At 50.1% G+C, this 20328-nt stretch overlaps 1 protein-coding gene across 1 annotated transcript in view; it reads right to left on the reverse strand.

Moving 5' to 3' along the window:
- Positions 1 to 13925, reverse strand: part of Mmp17 (matrix metallopeptidase 17) — a 39382-nt gene extending 25457 nt beyond the window's left edge. Inside the window, exon 1 of the mRNA XM_004668889.2 lies at positions 13749 to 13925. Coding sequence (XP_004668946.2) covers positions 13749 to 13925 — 177 coding nt within the window. The remainder of the gene's footprint in view (positions 1 to 13748) is intronic.
- Between the last annotated feature and the right edge of the window lie 6403 nt (positions 13926 to 20328).

The raw sequence follows: 20328 nt of genomic DNA on the forward strand, positions 1-20328 counted from the left end.
GGGCTTGTGCAGTGCCTGCTCCACCTCATTCCTCTGACGCAGCAAATGCTGTAGGACTCTAAAAGAAGTTCAAGTTCTGAAATGTGATAAGTGCAGTTGTGGCCCTAAGCTGACTTTGGATGGAGGATGACATTTCAAGGCTCAATGTAAGAAGCACTTGCTTGAAGGCAGGAGCCACATGTCCCAAAGGACATCATCTTATGGCAGCTAAGCATCAAGGCCACTACTGCTATGTGACCTAAGCAAAGTGGGCCAACCTCTCTGGGATATTTCCTCAGTTTACTCCAAGTGCTGTGAGGATATATGGAGGGATGTGGGGAACACTCACCAGCACCTAGCCTTTATTTTTTTATTTTAGTTTTTCGAGGTAGGGTCTCACTCTAGCTCAAGCTGACCTGGAATTCACTATGTATTCTCAGGGTGGCCTCAAACTCACGGTGATCCTCCTACCTCTGCCTCCTGAGTGCTGAGATTAAAGGTGCGCACAACCACTACTGGCTAGCACCTGGACTTTATGGAGAGCAACCCTTTACCATGGATGTAAAGCAGGCTGCCATCTATATCACTCACAAGTCATGGGATGTTGAGGCCCTGGTACCGCTGTGGTCATTCTGGTGCCATTCATAAGGACTGATTATTTTCTTTTTTTAAATTTTTATTAACATTTTCCATGATTGTAAAATATATCCCATGGTGATTCCCTCCCTCCCCACCCCCACACTTTCCCATTTGAAATTCCATTCTCCGTCATATTAAGGACTGATTATTTTCAACCACCAGATGGCGCTGGAGCCCAAATGCAGGCTGCTGAAAGCCTCTTGTCTGAGGTGCACACTTGGCCAACTTGGGAGGCCCTAGAGGTGTTACAAGGTGGGCCTGGGGAATGCTCTAAGCTCCACTCCACTCCACTCTTCTGCTTCAAGAGGGGCTCAAACCAGGATGATGCACAGGGTCCAACTTGCAGACCTTTCTCTCCCTTTCCTCCCTCCCTTTTTTCTTTCTTTTTTTATTGAGACATCTCAAACTCCATATGTGGTTAAGGATGACCTTGAACTCTTGACCCTCCTGCCTCCATCTCCTGAGTGCTAAGACTATAGGCATGTGTTTTATGCAGTATTGGGGATCAAATCCAGGGCCCTGCGCATGCTAAGCAAATACTGAGCTACATCCCCAGACTACAAAACCTTTCTCTCTTTTTGGTAGGGTCTCACTCTAGTCCAGGCTGACCTGGAATTCACTATGTATTTCAGGCTGGCCTTGAACTCACAGCAATCTTCCTACCTCTGCCTCCTAAGTGCTGGGATTAAAGGCGTGCACCACCACATCTGGCCCCAGCTCTTTTTGACAGACAATTTAAAAATTCTCTTGAATTGAAGAAGTATTAATAAATATTTATTAATATTTATATTTAAATATTATGATAATAGAGAGGGAAGAATATAAACATGAGCACACTACAGTCTCCTGCTGCAACAAATGAAATCTAGATGAATGAGTTACTTTGCTCATCTGGCTTTACAAAACTGAGTGCTAAGGAATCAAATGGGTTGTCTGGCTTTGTAAGCAAGTGCCTTTAACTGCTGAGCCATCTCCCCAGTTAGAAGTAAGAATTTTTAATTGAATTTATTTTTCTTTCTCTTCTTTTTCAAGGTAGGTCTCACTCTAGCTCACACTGACCTGGAATTCACTATGTAGTCTAGGTGTCCTCAAACTCACTGTGATCCTCCTACTTCTGCCTCTCAAGTGCTAGGACTAAAGGCATTAACTAACTATACTTAGTATAAAATCTTTTTTTCCCCCCCAAAGGTAGGGTCTCACTCTAGTTCAGGCTGACGTAGAACCCACTCTGTAGTTCTAGGCTGGCCTTGAACTCACAGTGATCCTGATCTTCTTCCTGCCTCCAGAGGGACTGATAGCATGAACCACCATGCCTGGCTTAGGACAAAATCTTGTCATGTGGGCTGGAGAGATAGTTTAGTGGTTAAGGTGCTTGCCTACAAAGCCAAAGGACTCGGGTTCAACTCCCCAGGGCCCACGTAAGCCATATGCACAAGGGGGCAACTTGCGTCTGAAGTTCATTTGCAGTGGCTGGAGGCCCTGGTGCACCCATTCTCTCTCTTCTCTACCTGCTTATTTCTGTATCTCTCTCAAATAAATAAAATATTTTTAAATCTTGTCAGGTGCATAAAAATAAAAAAGAGGGCTGGGCATGTTGGTGCACACCTTTAATCTCAGCACTTGCAAGACAGAGATAGGAGGATCTCTGAGTTCAAGGCTACCCTGAGACTACATAGTGAATTCCAGGTCAGCCTGTGCTAGAGTGAGGCCCTACCAAAACAATTAAAAAATAATAATAATAGAGCCAGGCGTGGTGGCGCACGCCTTTAATCCCAGCACTCGGGAGGCAGAGGTAGGAGGATCTCCGAGAGTTCGAGGCCACCCTGAGACTACATAGTAAATTCCAGGTCAGCCTGAGCCAAAGTGAGACCCTACCTCGAAAAACCAAAAAAAAAATAATAAAAATAAAATAAATAAATAAATAAACAAAAGAGGGCTGGAGAGATGGGTTAGTGGTTAAGTGCTTGCCTGTGAAGCCTAAGGACCCTGGTTTAAGGCTTGATTCCACAGTATCCACGTAAGCCAGATGTACAAGGTGGCGTGTGTATCTGGAGTTCATTTGTAGCGGTTAGAGACCCTGGTGTGCCCATTCTCTCACTTTCTGCCTCTCTCTCTGTCTGTCTGCTGCTCTCAAATAATAGATTTTTTAAAAATTGAGGAAAAAGGATCCCAAATAACAACAACAACAATCTCTTGAGTCACTCATGCCTACAGGTCCTGAGGATGCCACCTGAGTCTGACTCTCCTGAGCAGGTCACTGTTAACAGACACTGCCTGCAAGGCCAGCAGGTGTGGTGGGAACCAGGCTCCACTTCCCAGGACTCCCCAGGGCCTCAATCAGGGACAAGCCACACTGACCAGAAAAGACAGTCATAATGATTCACACAGTTTGCATGTACCTGCAACCAGACCCCTCTGCAGGTAACATGAGTCCCTGCTGGTGTCCACTGTTCCAAAGTCTCCCCTTAGCCTTGGCCACTAGAGTGTATAGAAATAGAAGAGTTGGGCTGGAGAGATGGCTTAGTGGTTAAGCGCTTGCCTATGAAGCCTAAGGACCCCGGTTCAAGGCTCGATTCCCCAGGACCCACGTTAGCCAGATGCACAATGGGGCGCATGCATCTGGCGTTTGTTTGCAGTGGCTAGAAGCCCTGGCACGCCCATTCTCTCTCTGTCTCTATCTGCCTCTTTCTCTCTGTGTCACTTCCAAATAAATAAATAAAAATAAAAATAAACAAATAAAAAAGAAATAGAAGAGGTAGAAGTAACTCTGTGTCCCTGAGTGCCACTGCACTGTGAGCTCTGCCCCCTCTCCAGAATGCATTTCTATCACTGACAGGACTCACTGAGAGCAGCCCAGGACTGTCTTGCTCCAGGGGGCCAAGAAACCCAGAGAAAACAGAGAAAGGTGCAATTTTGACTCCACACATTTCCCCCCCCCCAAGGAAGGGTCTTCCTGTAACCCAGGCTGATCTAAAATTCACTATGTAGTCTCAGGATGGCCTCAAACTCATGGTGATCCACCTATCTCTGCCTCCTGAGTGTTAGGATTAAAGGTATGCACCACCATGCACAATATCCACACATTTTCAAAAAGGTTTATGGAGATGGAATGATGGCTTGGTAGGTAAAACACTTGCCATGCAAAACCTCAGGAACTGAGTTCGGATCTCCAGAGACCATATAGAGCCAGATGCAGAAGCACACATCTATAATCTGAGTATCTATGGCATGATGGGAGGTGGAGACAGAAAAATTCCTGGATTGGGCCAGCTAGCCTAGGTGCAAGGTGAGGACAGTACCCGAGGTGGTCCTCCGACCTCCATACACTTGCTGTGACATGGGTACACATGTGTCCACGTGCACACACACACAGATATACATACATATATATTTGAGAGAGAGAGAGTATGGACACACCAGGGCCTTCAGCCATTGCAAATGAACTTACGTGGGTCCTGGAGAATCAAACAGGGATCCTTTGGCTTCGCAGGCAAACACCTTAACCGTTAAACCATCTCTCCAGCTCACACACAGATTAAAAAAAACCCACAAAACTATTTTAGTCTTCCCTCCTTCCTTCCTTTCTTTCTTTATACTTTGGTTTTTCGAGGTAGGGTTTCACTCTAACTCAGGCTGACCTGAAATTCACTCTGTAGTCTCAGGCTGGCCTTGAACTCATGGCAATCATTCTAAAGGTGTGTGCTATTTAATTTAATTTATTTATTTGAGAGAAAAAGAGAGGAAGAGACAGAGAGAGAATGGGTGTGCCAGGGCTTCGAGCCATTGTAAATTCCAGATGCTTGCACCACCTTGTACATGTGGCTACGTAAGTACTAGGGATTCAAGCCTGGGTCCTTTGGTTTTTCAGGCAAACACCTTAACTCCTAAGCCATCTCTCCTGCCTTTTTTTTTTTTTTTTACTCAGGCTGATCTGAAATTCACTATGTAGTCTCAGGATGGCCTTAAACTCATGGCGATCCTTCTACCTCTGCCTCCCTCTGCTGGGATTAAAGACATGCACCACCACACCCAGCACAGATTAAAAAAAAAGTTTTAACATTAGCTGGGGCCTGTCCCAACACTCAGGAGGGGAAGGGAAGGTATGAGGATTGGAGTTCAAGGCCAGCTTGGGTGAAAACCTACCTCAACCTTCCTTCCCCTTCCCCCAAATGTTAATATTTTGATTGTTTTCAAGTGGGATCAGGAGGTAGAGGCATGTGGATCAGAAGTTCACTATGTGAGAGGTTTGAGTCCAGCAGAGTTACATGGTAGCCTATCTTTTATTTTATTTTATTTATTTATTTATTTTTTGTTTTTTCAAGGTAGGATCTCACTCTAGTGCAGGCCGACTTGGGATTCACTATGGAGTCTCAGGGTGGCCTCGAACTCACGTAATCCTCCTACCTCTGCTGGGATTAAAAGCGTGCACCACCACACCCAGCTGATAGTCTATCTTTTAAAACAAAATCCCAGCATTTGGGGGAGGCTGAGGTAGGAGTTGGGAGGCCAGCCTGGGGCTACAGAGTGAGTTCCAGGTCAACCTGGGCTAGAGTGAGAACCTGCCTCAAAAAAATAAACAAGCCTGATGTGGTTAATCCCAGCACTGAGGTAGGAGGATCACAGTGAGTCCAAGGCCACCCTGATACTACATAGTGAATTCCAGGTCAGCTTGAGCTACAGTGAAACCCTACCTTGAAAAACAAAAACAAACAAACAAAAAACCAAACCCAAAACAAAAATAAAAAAAAAATCTCAAACAAACCAAGCCCCCACCCCAACACACAATTTTCACAGCCTTCTAGTCCTACAGGCTCATGCTGCAGGGACACACAGGGCCTCAAGGTTGCCACAGCTTCAGCCTACACAAAGCATGTGTATGAGGACTAGCCCTTCCCTCAGGACTGCATGCAGGCAGGGGTGCTGCAACCCATCTCCTCCTAAGTGGGAGAGCAGCTGGTGTCTGTTTAGGATGGGACCTGATTAGGGGCTGGCCGGCACCCCAACTTTCTGCCTCCATGGATTGGGCTGGGGTGCTGCACCCCAGACATCCAGTCAGCACCTGGGCAGACCACACCTTGTTCCATGCTGGTAGTACCCTGAAGCCTGGCCCTCTTTTTCTTGTCTATCCTCATAGCACCCAGGCCCCTACAAAGCTAAGGCCAAACATCCTGGAATTTGGTTTGGTTTTGGGAGGGAGTGGGTCCTGTCAGTGCTGGCCTTTAGGTGGACACACCGAGGTAACCACCTGCTTCAGCACCCCCAGAGAGCAAGGGCTGTTTAAGTCTTAGGTGCTAGCTCATTCATCCCCAGGCAGGTGAGCTCCAAACATCCAGGGCTGAGCATTATTATTTGGGTCTGGGGCTGATAAAATGTCAAAGGAGACTAATGGCCTAGGCAGGTGGCAGTTAGCCAAGGGAACTTGGGTTGCCAGGCTGCCAAAAGCCACCTAGAGGCTGAGGTCCCTACTGAAGAGCTGCAATTGGGTAGCACCTTGTAGCAGTGCTCAGAGACTGTCACTTGTTAGCCTCACTTTTTAGCACCCCACAGGGCTGGTTGTGACTGAGAGGGTGAACGAGTCACTCCTTCACCTTGCTATGTACAGCAGGGCAGTCTGGAGGTGTGGCAACCTGGGTGTCTCCATCCACGTCTCCCAGTGACTCTACAGAGCTAAAACTGCATGGGTTTCCTGCTTCCTGCTTGACTGCCTGGCCCTTCTTTCACTGTCGCCACGGAGACAGACTGCTGTCTCCAGGGCAACAGAGGCTGCAGCAGGCTACTGCAAAGCACTGGGTGAACTTTCCAGAAGGCCACTGGGGAGGGGTCTGGCAAAAGAGGAGGGGAAGAGGAACCCTGCCCCTGGGATCACCACCCCTTAGCTGGGATAATTCCCCTCCTGCCTGCCCAGCTGGAGAACTGGGCAGTGACTCAGAGAAGGACTGAGGCAGGGCAAAGCAGGGAACAGTAGACTCAACTCTGCAAGATCCAGCTGCTTTTCCTATCCCATTGCACTTGCTGTGGTGTTTATCATCTTTGACACAGCATATCTTTTTACATCACTAACAAGGTATCATGTACACAGCATAAAGTCCTGCCCCCACCCCACAACAATGTTAGCAAATTCACAGAGCACACAGAGCGCAGCCATCACCCTGGCCTGCTACCCCTACCCCGCTCCGGTGCCTATTTACCAAACTGACTCCCAAGAGGCTTCCGATCTGGCCACTACCACTGAGTTCTTTCCCTCTCCAGTCTCATCTGACCTACTAGTTGTGGGAAGCAAGTGCCGCCACACCGTCTCGCCCATGAGGGAACTGGCTGATGCAGCCAGTGTGAGAAGCAGGGCTGGTGGGCGTAGTACTAGCAAGGACCCAAAGGATGCAACAGTCCATGGCCAGTACCATCTCCCTCTGTCAAATCCCTTTATGAGAGGCACCACCAGAACCCCCACTTAGGCAACTGTGGCCCAGAGGCATTGGGCCACCTGTCCAGGATCACAGGGTGCATGGCCAATGCTGGAGCCATGGTCTGTCCCCAGAGTGTGTCTGACCTACTGGATTGTACCTTTATAAAGGCAGATGCTGGGAGGGGCTGTGCTGAGTCCAGGCATAGGTCTCCCTGACTGTGCCAGACCCTCACTGTGAAGGGTGCTGGGCAGGCTCATCTATGGGTGGTCAAGTGTGGAGGGAGGAGGAAGCCCTCCCCCACTCAATGAGTGTCTCTAGCATTCTGGTGCTGATGGTAGAGGCCTCAGCTGAGACCTGAGCTAACAGCCAGGGAGCCCTTGCCACAGCCCTCAATCAAGATTACAGAGGGACAGGACTGTTTTTTTTTTTTTTCATTTCCATTTTTCAAGGTAGTCACTGTAGCCCAGGCTGACCTGGAATTCACTATGTAGTGTCAGGCTGGCCTTGAACTCATGGAAATCCTCCTACCACAGCCTCCTGAGTGCACCACCATGCCTGGCAGGACTTTTTTTTTTTTTTTTTTTTTTTGAGGTAGGGTCTTGCTCTAGCCCAGGCTTACCTGGAGTTTATTATGTAGTCTCAGGGCGGCCTTGAACTCACAGCCATACTCCTACCTCTGCCAAGTGCTGGGATTAAAGGCGTGTGCCACCACGCCCGGCTTTGGGATTGTTCTTTTTACCAGCATCCTTCAAACCAGAGGTCTCTGAAAGTAACTGCAAATTAACCTGAAGTAAGTGCTGCTACTACTTTATTTCACACATAAGGAAACAGACACACAGAGAGGTCAGGACACTGACCCACCATCACAGAGCCAATGAGTGCAGAGCTGGGGCTAGAAGCCCAGCTGCCCAGACCTATTCAGCTGCTATGCTATGAGGGAGAGGGGCTCAGGGAAGTGGTTCTGGGGTGACACTGGGTTGGCTAAGTGATGAAGTCTGGGCCTGAGGCAGGACATGGCTGCTAGGACAGGGCTGGGGGTCTGTAACTAAGGTAGGGATGGAAAGCAGGCGGTGACGGTCTGGGGTCTAGTATAGGGTGAAAGTTGACACCAAGTGTGAGGGGAGGCCAGGCTATGTGATTGCCACATGCCCTGTCTCACTGAGCCTCCAACTGCTCTGGACCTCCCCCTCCCTTACCCCAACCCATACCAAGCACAGCCTGTTGCCATGGGTGAGGAGACTGACACCTGATGATGCACTGGGCCACAAAGCAGGTGAGCCAAAGTTTGGAACCCAGATGTGATCTGTAGAAGGGCCATATCAGGGAATCATGGGGTTGGGGGACAATAGAGCAGGGGACATGAATGCCTCTTTTTAAAAAATCTTCCATTTATTTATTTGTTTGACAGAGAAAGAAGGGGGAGATAGGGGGAGAGAAGGAAGAAGGGAGGGAGGGAAGGGGGATTGAGAGAGAATGAGAATGGGTACACCAGGACCTCCAGCCACTGCAAATGAACTCCAGACACATGTGCCACCTTGTGTATCTAAATTTACCTGGGTATTGGGAGAAATCAAACCTGGGTCTTTTGGCTTTGCCAGCAAGTATCTTAACTGCTAAGCCATCTTTCCAGCTCATGAAGGGCTCTTCACTTTCTCTGGTACTAGGGATAGAACCCAGAGCCCCTGCTAGACATTCTACCACTGACCTACAGCTTAAGCCCTTCCTTCCTTCTTTTTCTTTAAATATTATTTATTTGCAGACAGAGAGAAAGAGAGAGAAGGAGAATGAATGTGGCACACCAGGGGTTTTGACTTTATTTGCAAATAAACTCCAGATACATGTGCCACTTTGTTCATCTGGCTTTACATGGACTCTGGGGAGTTGATCCCGGGTCTTGAGGCTTTACAGGTCTTTACCCTAACAGCTGAGCCATCTTCTTCTTCCTTCCTTTTTTTTTTTTTTTTTTTTTTTTTTGAGGTAGGGTCTCACTCTAGCTCAGGCTGACCTGAAATTCACTATGTAGTCTCAGGGTGGCCTTGAACTCACAGTGATCCTCCTGAGTGCTGGGATTAAAGGTGTGCTCCACCATGGCGGCTCCTTTTTTCAATTAAATTTAATTTTTATTTATTTTTGAGAGAGAAAGAAATAGGCAGGGGAGGGGGGGGATAGAGAATGGGCATGCCAGGGCCTCCAGCCACTACAAACAAATTCTAGACGCATGCACCTCCTTGTGTATCTGGCTTATGTGGGCCCTGGGTAGTCAAACCTGGGTCCTCTGACTTTGCAGGTAAGTACCTTAACTGCTAAGCCATCTCTTCAGCCTCATCCTCCTTTCTTTTTTTTAGCTGAGCATGGCGGAGCACTTCTTTAATCCTAGTACTTGGGAGGCTGAGGTAGGAGGATCACCGTGAGTTTGAGGCCAGCCTGATACTACATAGTGAATTCCAGGTCAGCCTGAGCTACAGTGAGACCCTACTCTGAAAAACAAAAAAAGTACTACTTATTTATTTATTTGTGGGGTGGGGGAAGGAGGGAGAGAAAAAGGTACGGAGGGAAGGAGAATGGGCATGACAGGACCTCTTGCAAACAAACTCCAGATGCATTTGGATTTATGTGGGTACTGGGGACTTGGACCTAGTGGATTTAGGGCCAGCAGGCTTTGAAAGCAAGTGCCTTTAACCACTCAGCCATCTCCCTAGCCTGCTCTCTCTCTTTCTTCCTTCTTTTTTTTTTTTTTTTTTTTTGAGGTAGGGTCTTATAGCCCAGACTGACCTCCAATTCACTGTGTAGTCTCAGGATGGCCTCAGACTCACAGTGATCCTTCTACCTCTGCCTCCTGAGTGCTGGGACTAAAGGTATGCACTACCATGCCTGGCTTTTTTTTTTTTTTGAAACAGGGTCTTCCTCTGGCCCAAGTTGGAGGTCGTTTGCAGTGGCTAAAGTCTCTGGTGCACCCATTCTCTCTCTCTCTGCCTGCCTATTACTATATCTCTCTCTTTATCAAATAAATAAATAAAAATAATAAAATATAAAAAATATTTTATATATTTATATATTTGAGAGAGGGGACAGAGAGAGGAAGAGGCAGATAGAGAATTGATGTGCAAAGGCCCCTAGCCACTGCAAACGAACTCCAGACACATACTCCACCTTGTGCATCTGGCTTATATGGGTACTGGGGAATTGAACCTGGGTCCTTAGGCTTTGCAGGCGAGTGGCTTAACCGCTAAACCATCTCTCCAGCCTCCATATTTGTTTGTTTTGAGGTAGGGCCCAGGCTGAACTGGAATTCACTAGGTAGTCTCAGGGTAGCCTTGAACTCCTGGCTATCCTCCGACCTCTGCCTCCTGAGTACTGGGATTAAAGGCGTGCACCACCATGCCTGGCCCCCTTTTCTTTTTTTGATATGTGGGAAGGGGGCACAAGTGTGTATGTATGCAGAAAAACGTTTGACATCAGGGTCTTCCTCAGTCACTCTCTACTTTATTCTTTGAGACAGGGCCTGTCATCTTACTGAACCACGAGCTCACCAATTCAGCTAGACAGCCTGCTAAGTGTCATGAGTTCTCCTGTCTTATGTAGCACCACTTCTGGTTTATGTGGTGCTGATGTTTGAACCCAGGGCTTTGTGCCATAGGGAAAATAGCTGTTGTTCCTACTGCATAGCTGTGGGTTCAAAGGTGGACTGGGAAAACATGCAGGACTTGGGGCTACAGGTTCCTGTGAGTGCTGCTGAAAGATGAAGCCACAGGTTCACTCCTCCCCCCCTTTTTTTCTTTCGGGGTAGGTCTCACTGTAGCCCAGGCTGACCTGGAATTCCCTATGTAGTCTCAGGGTTGCCCCAAACTCAGAGACCCTCCTGAGTGCTGGGATTAAAGGCATGCGCCACCATGCCTGGCTTCACCCATGTTTATTTGTTTATTTAAAGAGCAACAGACAGAGAAAGAGCGCGAGAAAATGGGTGCGCTAGGGTCTCCAGCCTACTCCAGTCTCCAATCCACTGCAAACGAACTCCAGATGCATGCGCCCCCTTATGCTTACGTGGGTCCTGGGGAATTGAGCCTCGAAGTGGGGTCCATAGGCTTCACAGGCAAGTGCTTAACCACTAAGCCATTTCTTCAGCGCTTCACCCATGTTTTATGTCTCTGCTTCCATCAGCCACGTCTGACCAGCCTCCAGGTCCTCTGCTTGCTTCTGGTCATACTAGCAGCACCAATCTCTCAGTCATGATTATTTGTGTAACGAAGACTAGACCCTGCTCATATCTTATGATATCTAGTGGCAGACCCATACCTTGTTGCAGGAGGAGAAAGCTGAGTAGACACACTGGGGGACCATTTTGTCAAAATGCCAGTGAAAGGAGGTGGGAAGATAGCTCAATGGTTAAAGGTGCTTGCTTGCAAAGCCTGCTGGCCTGGGACCAAATCCCCAGCCATCCATGTAAAGCTGAATGAGCATTCATTTGCAGCGTGGTAAGAGGCCCTGGCATCCAACCCCACATTCAAATAAATAAATAAATAAAATTTAAAAAAAGAATTGCCAGTGTGAGTGGGCTCCTCAGCCTGCCCTAGCAGCTCCCATTGGTCCCACACTCCTGTTGGCACCCCAGGCTCCTGAGGCTCCATGAGAAACAGCTCTCATGTCCCTGGCCAACCTGGCTGAGTGATGTGGCATTTGTGAAGGAAATACGTGTGGGTGACAGAGAACCTGCAGAGCTAGGTAGTCTACAGAACATTCTCCAAGGCAGGCTGTGAGTGAAAACAGCAGGGCCAGCAGCATGCTCTTGATATGTGAAAACTGCCAGTGTCCCCACACCTATCCAGCCAGTTGCTTGATCTTTGAGATGAGATGTGATGCCAGAACCTTCACTGGGGCTTGAACATTTTGCTGTGGTCATTACTGACTTAAGAAACCAACCATGTGCCAAACCAGTACTGCAAGGCTGCAAGGAGCCATCACCTTAGCGGGCACCACATAACCTATTCCAGTCCCTCTCTCCTCCTGGGCCAGGCCTCCTCCTCCTCAGCTTTATGCACAGGCCTTAGCTCTGTCTGGCAGAGGGTGGTCACAAGCACAAAGGGATCTTTCTCTTCTGAGGCGCCCACACTTGAATACCCGCTCAGCAGCCCGCGTTAGGCAAGGCGGTCTGAGGGTCGTCAGAGACCTCCCACCCACAGGCCCGCCCCTCTTGCTGCCTTCAGTGGCAGGGAGCCTGTGGTTTCAGGCGTCATCCCCCACAGGGCCGCCAGAGGGCGCCCCCCACCGCGACAGGGAGGATCGGATTCCCACACCAGGGAGGGTATTGTCCAGGGCAGGGTGGGGGTGCTGCCTGCTGCATTCTCCAACTACACTCGCGGGCTGGACGCCAGAATTCTGCTGCCTCTGCCAGGCTGGGGTAGCATGACTTGCTCAGTGGGGTCTGCAGAGTAGGGGTGAGCGGGGTGACCCTGGGGGTGCCTGGGAAACCCAGAAGAGAGGAGAGCACAGGTGTCAAGGGAGGAGCTACCCAGACCCCTCACCCCACTAACTGCATAAAACTTCCCAACTGCACTGGGTCTTAGCAAGAACTTGGCTGGGCAGGGGTTCCATCTCTGACACCACCCGGTCAGTTCCTTTTGCTGCACGCTGGGAGCTGGAAGGCAGAACTTGTGCTCTACTGTCGCCCACCCCGAGGTGGACATCACCTCCCGAGTGCACACCGATGGGGGTTGGGCAGGAAACCTCCAGGTATGAGAAAAGAGCAGTAGTGTGAGGCACCCAGACGTCAAAGGCTACTGCTATGGGAGGAAGCCTTCCGCCCCTGGGACCCTTGGGCATCTTCAAGGGCGCATGGCTGGAGGCAAGGAGTTGGCGTTTCACACTGACTCTAGGGCAAGCGTCCCTGTCTGTCCCCCTTCCAGCCTGAAATCCTTGCCTAAACCCGAGGGCTTAGAAAGCCCTAAGGCTGAAGGCCTGTGAAGAGGGGTCCTGGCAGGACCTTATTAGGAGACTGGCTGCGTGGGCCGACGCGGGTGCCGGGCAGGATCTCAGCAGATCGAGGGCGCCCAGACCCGGGCTTCCAGGGCCTGTGGAGCCATGAAGTCGGCTCTAAACCTTCCGGGTCCAGAACGTAGACGTGAGGTGGGAAGAGGCCCGTACCACAGCTTCCAGCTAAGCTTGGGGGCTTGTCGTAGTCGGCTTGGGGGTCCGAAGACCCGGGCTAGCGACGGACCTGGGATGACGGGTCAAGACTGGCCACCCTCGCGGAGGGAGGGTGACGCGCCAAGACCCACGCCAAGTGGGGGCGGCTCTCCCAACACCACCAGCAGAGCAAACTCGGAGCGTCAGGCTTTCGGGGCGCCCACATGCGCGACAGCCTGGGGCGCGCCTCTGCTCTCCCACTCCCGCCGCGAAGCACGCGAAGCGCAAAGCTCCGGGCAGCTGTGACGCCAGTCGCCCCGTCAGGGGTGCTTGCGGGGCCGCTGCAAGCTAGAGATCCAGTCCCGCTGGGTGATCTTCCCGGGCGGCTGTGGCGCACGGAGCGGGAAAGGGACGGCGCCCTTCCTGCCTGGAAGGGCACGATCCTCTCAGCCTGCACCCGGGCCTCAGTTTCCCTATCTAAGAAATAGGCGCCTGGGATTCGCGCACACGCACGGGGGGAGGGGGGAGGGCTTATTTCTACTGCGCCCATCGCGATCGCCGGGGAACCTGCTCCCGGAGGCCCCCAGTCCTGCGTCGCGCACTCACCACTCCCAGGCTGAGGTCCTCGGCGCGGAGCGCGGGCGCGGCGCAGCCCCCGTGGGCCGCCAGCGCCAGCAGCAACAGCAGCGGCGGCGGCGGCAGCGGCAGCGGGAGCTCTAAGTGGAGCGGGGGCGGTGGGTCGGGCCCCCGGGGGGATCCGGGTAGCCGCGGGCGGTGTCCCATCCCGCTCTCCGGGCCGCGTCGGCGCGGTGGCGAGAGTCCCCGCGCTCGCCGGCAGCCGGTCCTGCGCCCCACTCGGCTTCGCGCCCGCACCTTGCTCTGCTCCGCGAGACTGAGCCGCGCGCCCGCCTGCCTCAGGGGCCGGGCCATGCTAATATATGCTAATAACCCACCACCCGCCCGCCTCCGGGGCCGGGCCATGCTAATATATGCTAATAACCAGCCCGCCGCCTTAAAGGGCCTATGCCGGGCCTACCCTGCGCGCGGGGGATGTGGGAAGACCAGCTCAAGCCGGGAGTGGGAGGACCAGGGTGCGGGAGTCCCACACCTCGGTCGCCCGCCAGCTCTCTAGGTCGGGTTCCGGGGCACTCGACCCGAATCCGCCGCAGCGCGTACCACGGGCGCACGGTGGAGCCCACGGGCCACCGAGTCCTGGGGTGAGAGGGGGCTGGAGCAGTCAGGAAGGGGGTGAGCGCGGGAGGGGCGTGGCGTGGAGAGGGTGCGGAGTGGGGTATGATGGGAGGGGACTGGGCTAGGGCCGGAGCTCCGAGGTGCTGCAGAGTTCTGATGGGCCAGGCAGCACTTGGCCCTGGTCACCGAGGTCCCTGGAGGACGTGGGAGGGAGAGCGAGTGTTTGAGGTGCCCGCACGGTGCACACGCGGGAGCTTGGGCTGCGCGAGGCCCGAGCTGGGTGGGGGATCCTGAACATCTCATTCACTGGACGCTGGGGACACTCAGCACTTCACACATAAAATTTCCCTTCTTACAGCCTTTATGCAATTGGAAACCGTTATTCCCAACTTTCACACGAAGAAACTGAGGCCCAGAGAAATCAAGTAACTAGTGTTAAGTGGCTGCTAGGATCAGCTTTTAAACAGGTGACAAGATGGGCTGACACTTTGGAAGCCGACTTGGTTAGGCAGCAGGGGGCGAGGTTCCATTCATTCAGCTTCTCCCACCCTGGCAGCCATATCCCCAGACCCTTCCCCTTATCATGCTGTGTGCACAGGGAAGTGGAGGCCTAGATGCTTCTCCTGCTTCCATGTCCACTACTCACAGCTTTAGGCAAAGCTACCTCTTCACTGCCTTCCCACTGCAGGTGTGTGTGGCCCATCCTGCTGCTCTGAGTCTTGACAGCCCCTTGGGAGATGTTTAGATTCTCCATCTGCTTCAGCACTTTGTCGTGACTGACGGAGACCACAGGTCCTCACAAGGTCACCTTTCATGGGCACACTCGTGTTGATCAGCACATGACGACCAGGTGCTGACACAAACATCCTTGAGTTGAGAAAGTCCTGGATGGCTGGTATCTAGAGGGTCCTATATCACCTTGGGTGCTTGCAGCCGCTCAGCAGCGAGACAAGATCACTTCTGCCATCTTATTGGGGTTGTCTGACCGCATAGGACAGACAAATGCCCTAACAGCTTCATGGCTAGTGGGGACGAAATGCTCAGGTATTTCTCAAGCAGAAGTCTACTTTCTTTTGGTTCTCGAGACTTAAGGTCAGGGTCAGGCTGAGCCATGTCTGGGTTGCAGATGCACCTTCTCTGTGTTCTCCCATGATTCCATGTGTCTCTGTTCAAATCTTCTCCCTGATGGCCTCTTCCTACCTTAATTACCCCTTCCAAGGCCCTCTCTCCAAATAACTCCCTGAGGTGCTGGGGGCTGAGGCTTCAGCATAACAGACACCCAGGAAGGCTTGCAGCTACTGGTAGGACTTGAGGCTCTGATGCTTGGAGATATAGGTGAGGAGTACTGGCATCTACAGACTCTACCCTGCACCTTGGGGTTCCACAGCTGCTCCCTTCAGAGCTCCTATCTTGGGACCTTCTCCCATGACTCTTCAGGGAGTACCCAGCTTGGTCATTTGGGCTTCCTCCTCCCCCCAACTCACATACATTGGGCTGGACTTCAAGTATTCCAGCAGGGCCAGAGGCAGCAGTAAAAGAAAACTCAAGTTTTGTTGGGAAGACTCATGGTCACTTCTTGGACCAGAAGAGATGAGATTGCAAATGCAGGCGTGGGCTGTGAGATGACCTTCAAAATGCTCAGCCTCTTCTTCCATTTGAGCCTTTCCCCACCTTGATCTCTAGGACCTCAGAAAAATGCAAGTGGGAAAATGGATATGGGTTTCAGGTTTGGCTGGCTCTAGGCACTCAGAATTCAGATAGCTGTTTCTTGGGCTCTGCCAACTCTGTTATTTCTATGGTGTTCCACAAAGGCCCTTGGAGTGAATGTTCCCTGATTCATGTCCAGTGGAGATGCCATCTTACTTGAGCAAGTCTTTTTTGTTTGCTTGGCACTCACAATCCTTCTGCCTTCATCTTCTGAGTGCTGAGATTTTAGGAATGGACCCATGCTCTGGAGGGGACTGGACAGGGAAGTCTTTGGCACTGTAATTGAGTTAAAGATCTTGTAATTGAGTTAAAGATGAGTTAAAGATCTTGAGAGGTTCTAGCAGGGGAGCGCAGCTACTTGTATACCCTTGACTGAAGACCGGTCCTCCTCTGTTCAGGGAAGGTCGTCCTCTTTGACCAAGCGTGCCGCTTCAGCAGGGACGCACATGGAGTGGTGAGGGAGCAAGGGGACAATCACCTAGCCAGCCAGATCCTCTGAATCAACCCTATAAATCAATGGAGTGATGGATGGTGCAGCCAGATCAACCTCACATCTGAGATAAAGATCTTGAGATGAGCTCATTGGGGATTGTATAGATGCCCCTCTCCCAATCCAGTGAAAGTATTTTATTCCCCTTAAATTCAGGGCTGGAAAGAAAGTTCAGTGGTTAAAGGCATTTACTTGTTAAGTTTGATGGCCTGGGTTCGATTCCCTGGTACCTGTAGAAAATCAGATGCACAAAGTGGCTCATATGTCTGGAGCTCATTTGCAGTGGCAGGAGGCTATGATGTGCCCCATTGTCTCTCTCAAATAAAGTTTTTTGTTTTTGTTTTTCAAGGTAGGGTCTTGTTCTAGTCCAGACTGTCCTGGAATTCACTAAGTATTCCCAGACTAGCCTCAAACTCAGACAGAGATCCTCCTGCCTCTGCTTCCCAAGAGCTGAGTCCTGGGATTAAAGGTGTGTGCCACCATGCCTGACCCCAATTTTTTTTAATGGTGCCACCAGCCAGGTGGGGTGTCACAATGCCTTTAATCCCACCGCTCACAAGGTAGAGGTAAGAGGATTTCCATGAGTCAAGGCCAGCCTGAGACTATATAGTGAATTCCAGGTCATCTTGGGCTAGAGAGAACTCCCTACCTCAAAAAGAAAATGGCATCACTAAAATGGCACATGCCTTTAATCCCAGCACTTGGAGGTTGAAGTAGGAAAATCACTGTGAGTTTGAGGCCAGCCTGGAAGGAACTACAGAGTGAGTTCCAGATCATCTGGAACTAGGGTAGAATGAGATCCTACCATTGATTTTATTTTTTTTTCGAGGTAGGGTTTCATTGTAGTCCAGGCTGACCTGGAGTTCACTATGTAGTCTCAGGGTGGCCACAAACTCACAGAGATCCTCCTACCTCTGCCTCCTGAATGCTGGGATTAAAGGCGTGCGCCACCATGCCTGGCTGAGATCCTACCTTTGGTAAAAACAATGGTTATGATTGTCAGGTGGAAAGTTTTATGCATAATTTGCTGCAAATTTAGGAAATTAATGAAGGCCTGGAGAGATGGCTTAGTAGTTAACACTTGCCTGCAAAGGGCCCAGGTTCAATTCCCCAGGACGTATGTAAGCTAGATGCACATTGCACATGCATCTGGAGTTTGTTTGCAGTGGCTGGATGCGCTGGTGTGTCCATTCTCTCTCCCTCTCTCTCTGCCTCTTTCTCTCTGTCTGAAATAAATAAAATATTTTAAAAACTTTAAAGAAAAGAATGAAACTTTTAAGTCAACTATGATTGTTTAAGAACCTTGGTCAGGCTGAGGGTGGGAGACAGAAGTAGGATTGCTGAGTTCAAGGCCAGCCAGAGACTGCAGAATGAATTCCAGGTCAGGCTGGGCTAGAGTGAGACCCTACCTCGAAAAATAAATAATTAAAAAATGTTATTCTATTTATTTGAGAAAGAGGCCAAGAGACAGAGAATGGGCGCACCAGGGCCTCCAGCCACGGCAAACACTTGTCTGCAAAGCCAACGGAACAAGGCTCCATTCTCCAGGACCCACGTAAAGCCAGATGCACAAAGAGGTACATACATCTGGAGTTTGTTTGCAGTACCAAGTGGCCCTGGTGTGTCCATTCTTTCTGCTTGCAAAAATATATTTATTTGAGCCAGGCATGGTGGCACATGCCTTTAATCCCAGCACTGGGAGGCAGAGGTAGGAGGATTGCTGTGAGTTCGAGGCCATTCTGAGACTCCATAGTGAATTCCAGGTCAGCCTGGGCTAGAGTGAGACCCTACCTTGAAAAACCAAAAAATATATATATATATATTTACTCATTATTTATTTATTAGGAGAGAATGGGCATGCCTTGTTCCACTGCAAACAAATTCCAGATGCATGTGCCATTTTTGTGCATCTGGCCTAATGTGGGTACTGGGGAATCAAACCTGGGCCAGCATGCTTTGAAAGCAAGTGCCTTAACTACTGATCCATTTCTCCTTTCCCCCATCACAGTCATTTTTAAAGGTATGGTTCAAAGGCACTAAGTATTCACTCTGCCAGGTGCCATCACCATTGTATATACCAAACTGACTCTCCAGTCCCACTGTATATATGGATCACATTGTGTAGGGTTGTGCCTATCACTTGGCTACTGGGAACAATGAGGCAGGAGCATCTGATGTTAAACAATTCTCCATTCACTTTCTTGGTATCTCCTTGGCAGTGTCTCATACCTTTCATGCATTCTCCCCTTGTTTCTGGTTCTTGGGATCCATTCTCCTTTTCCATCCCTTTGGTTGCTGTCCCTGTGCTGGCCTCAGCTTGATGCTCTAGCCAACCTCTTTATTATTTATTTATTTATTTTTATGTTAGAGAAAGAAAGAGAGAGAGAGAGAGAGACAGAATTGGCATACTGGGGCCTAACCCACTGCAACTAAACTCTAGACACTTGGACCACCTAGTTGGGCATGTGTGATCTTGAGCTTGCCTCACCTTTTGTGAGTCTGGCTTACATGGGATCTGGAGAGTCGAACATGGGTCCTTAGGCTTTGCAGGCAAGTACCTTAACTGCTAAGCCATCTCTTGAGTCCAATCTCTTGATCTTTCACAGACTTCTGGACACCCCCAACAGGCAAGCCATAGGTCCTCGAACCCATGAGGCCATGTTGGTACCTCACCTTCTCCCTTCCCACCATGTCCTTGGACGATAGTGCTCACAACTCAGAACTGGTGGGCATCACATTTATGTGCCTTTTAGAACAGCTTAATATGTCATTGTTACAGAAGTGCTCATTTTTGAACAGTAATGAGAAAAGAAAATAAATCTCTACTTTGCCTTTATTAATGTCAATAAATATTGCCTTTGTAAGTGCTCAGTCCCCCAGTTCCAGCTTCTTGTTGCAGAGGAAATAATTGAGTAACAAGTCATATGACATTTTGGAAACTAGCTTTGAAGCCCAATCATAGGAGCCCTGGGGCAGAATGACATGGGGTATAGGGCCCACCTGGCGTGTCAATAGCACTCACTATATTCATTGGGAACCAAGGCCATGAGTGCCTCAGTGGAGTTATACCCTAGCTCTTTCCCACTGCACTCACAAGGCCAGGTTGTGACCAGGTCACGTGAGGTTAGGTGGCAGGGGAACACTCATGCCAGAGCCAGGTATGGGGGTGCACTTCTGTGGTATGCATTTACAGCAGGGTGTTCTTGGTTGATAGCTAGCTGTGGTTGGCACAGTTCTTATGCGTGTTTTTTTCTTTTTCTTTCTTTTTTTTTTTTTACAATAAAGTTCTAAATTTAGAACTGTTAGATTCACAGAAAATTTGTGAAGACAGAATAGAACGTCCTCAGACTTTGTCCTCACCAACCTCTACAGGAAGTGCTTATGCTGGAACTGTGCATGGCAGTAGTGGCCCTCCCATCAGACTTTATTAAGGGCCAGGGTGACACACATCGTAATCCCAGCACTTGAGGGTGGAGGCAGGAGAACAAGAGTCTAAGGTCATTCTCAGCTACATAGTGAGTTCAAAACCAGCCTGGAATACATAAGATCTCAAAAAGCGGGCTGGAGAGATGGCTTAGCGGTTAAGCGCTTGCCTGTGAAGCTTAAGGAACCCGGTTCGAGGCTCGGTTCCCCAGGTCCCACGTTAGCCAGATGCACAAGGGGGCGCACGCGTCTGGAGTTCGTTTGCAGAGGCTGGAAGCCCTGGCGCACCCATTCTCTCTCTCTCCCTCTATCTGTCTTTCTCTCTGTGTCTGTCGCTCTCAAATAAATAAATAAATAAAATTAAAAAAAAAAAAG

Source organism: Jaculus jaculus, chromosome 8 (genome assembly GCF_020740685.1).
Source record: "Jaculus jaculus isolate mJacJac1 chromosome 8, mJacJac1.mat.Y.cur, whole genome shotgun sequence".
Taxonomy (NCBI): domain Eukaryota; kingdom Metazoa; phylum Chordata; class Mammalia; order Rodentia; family Dipodidae; genus Jaculus; species Jaculus jaculus.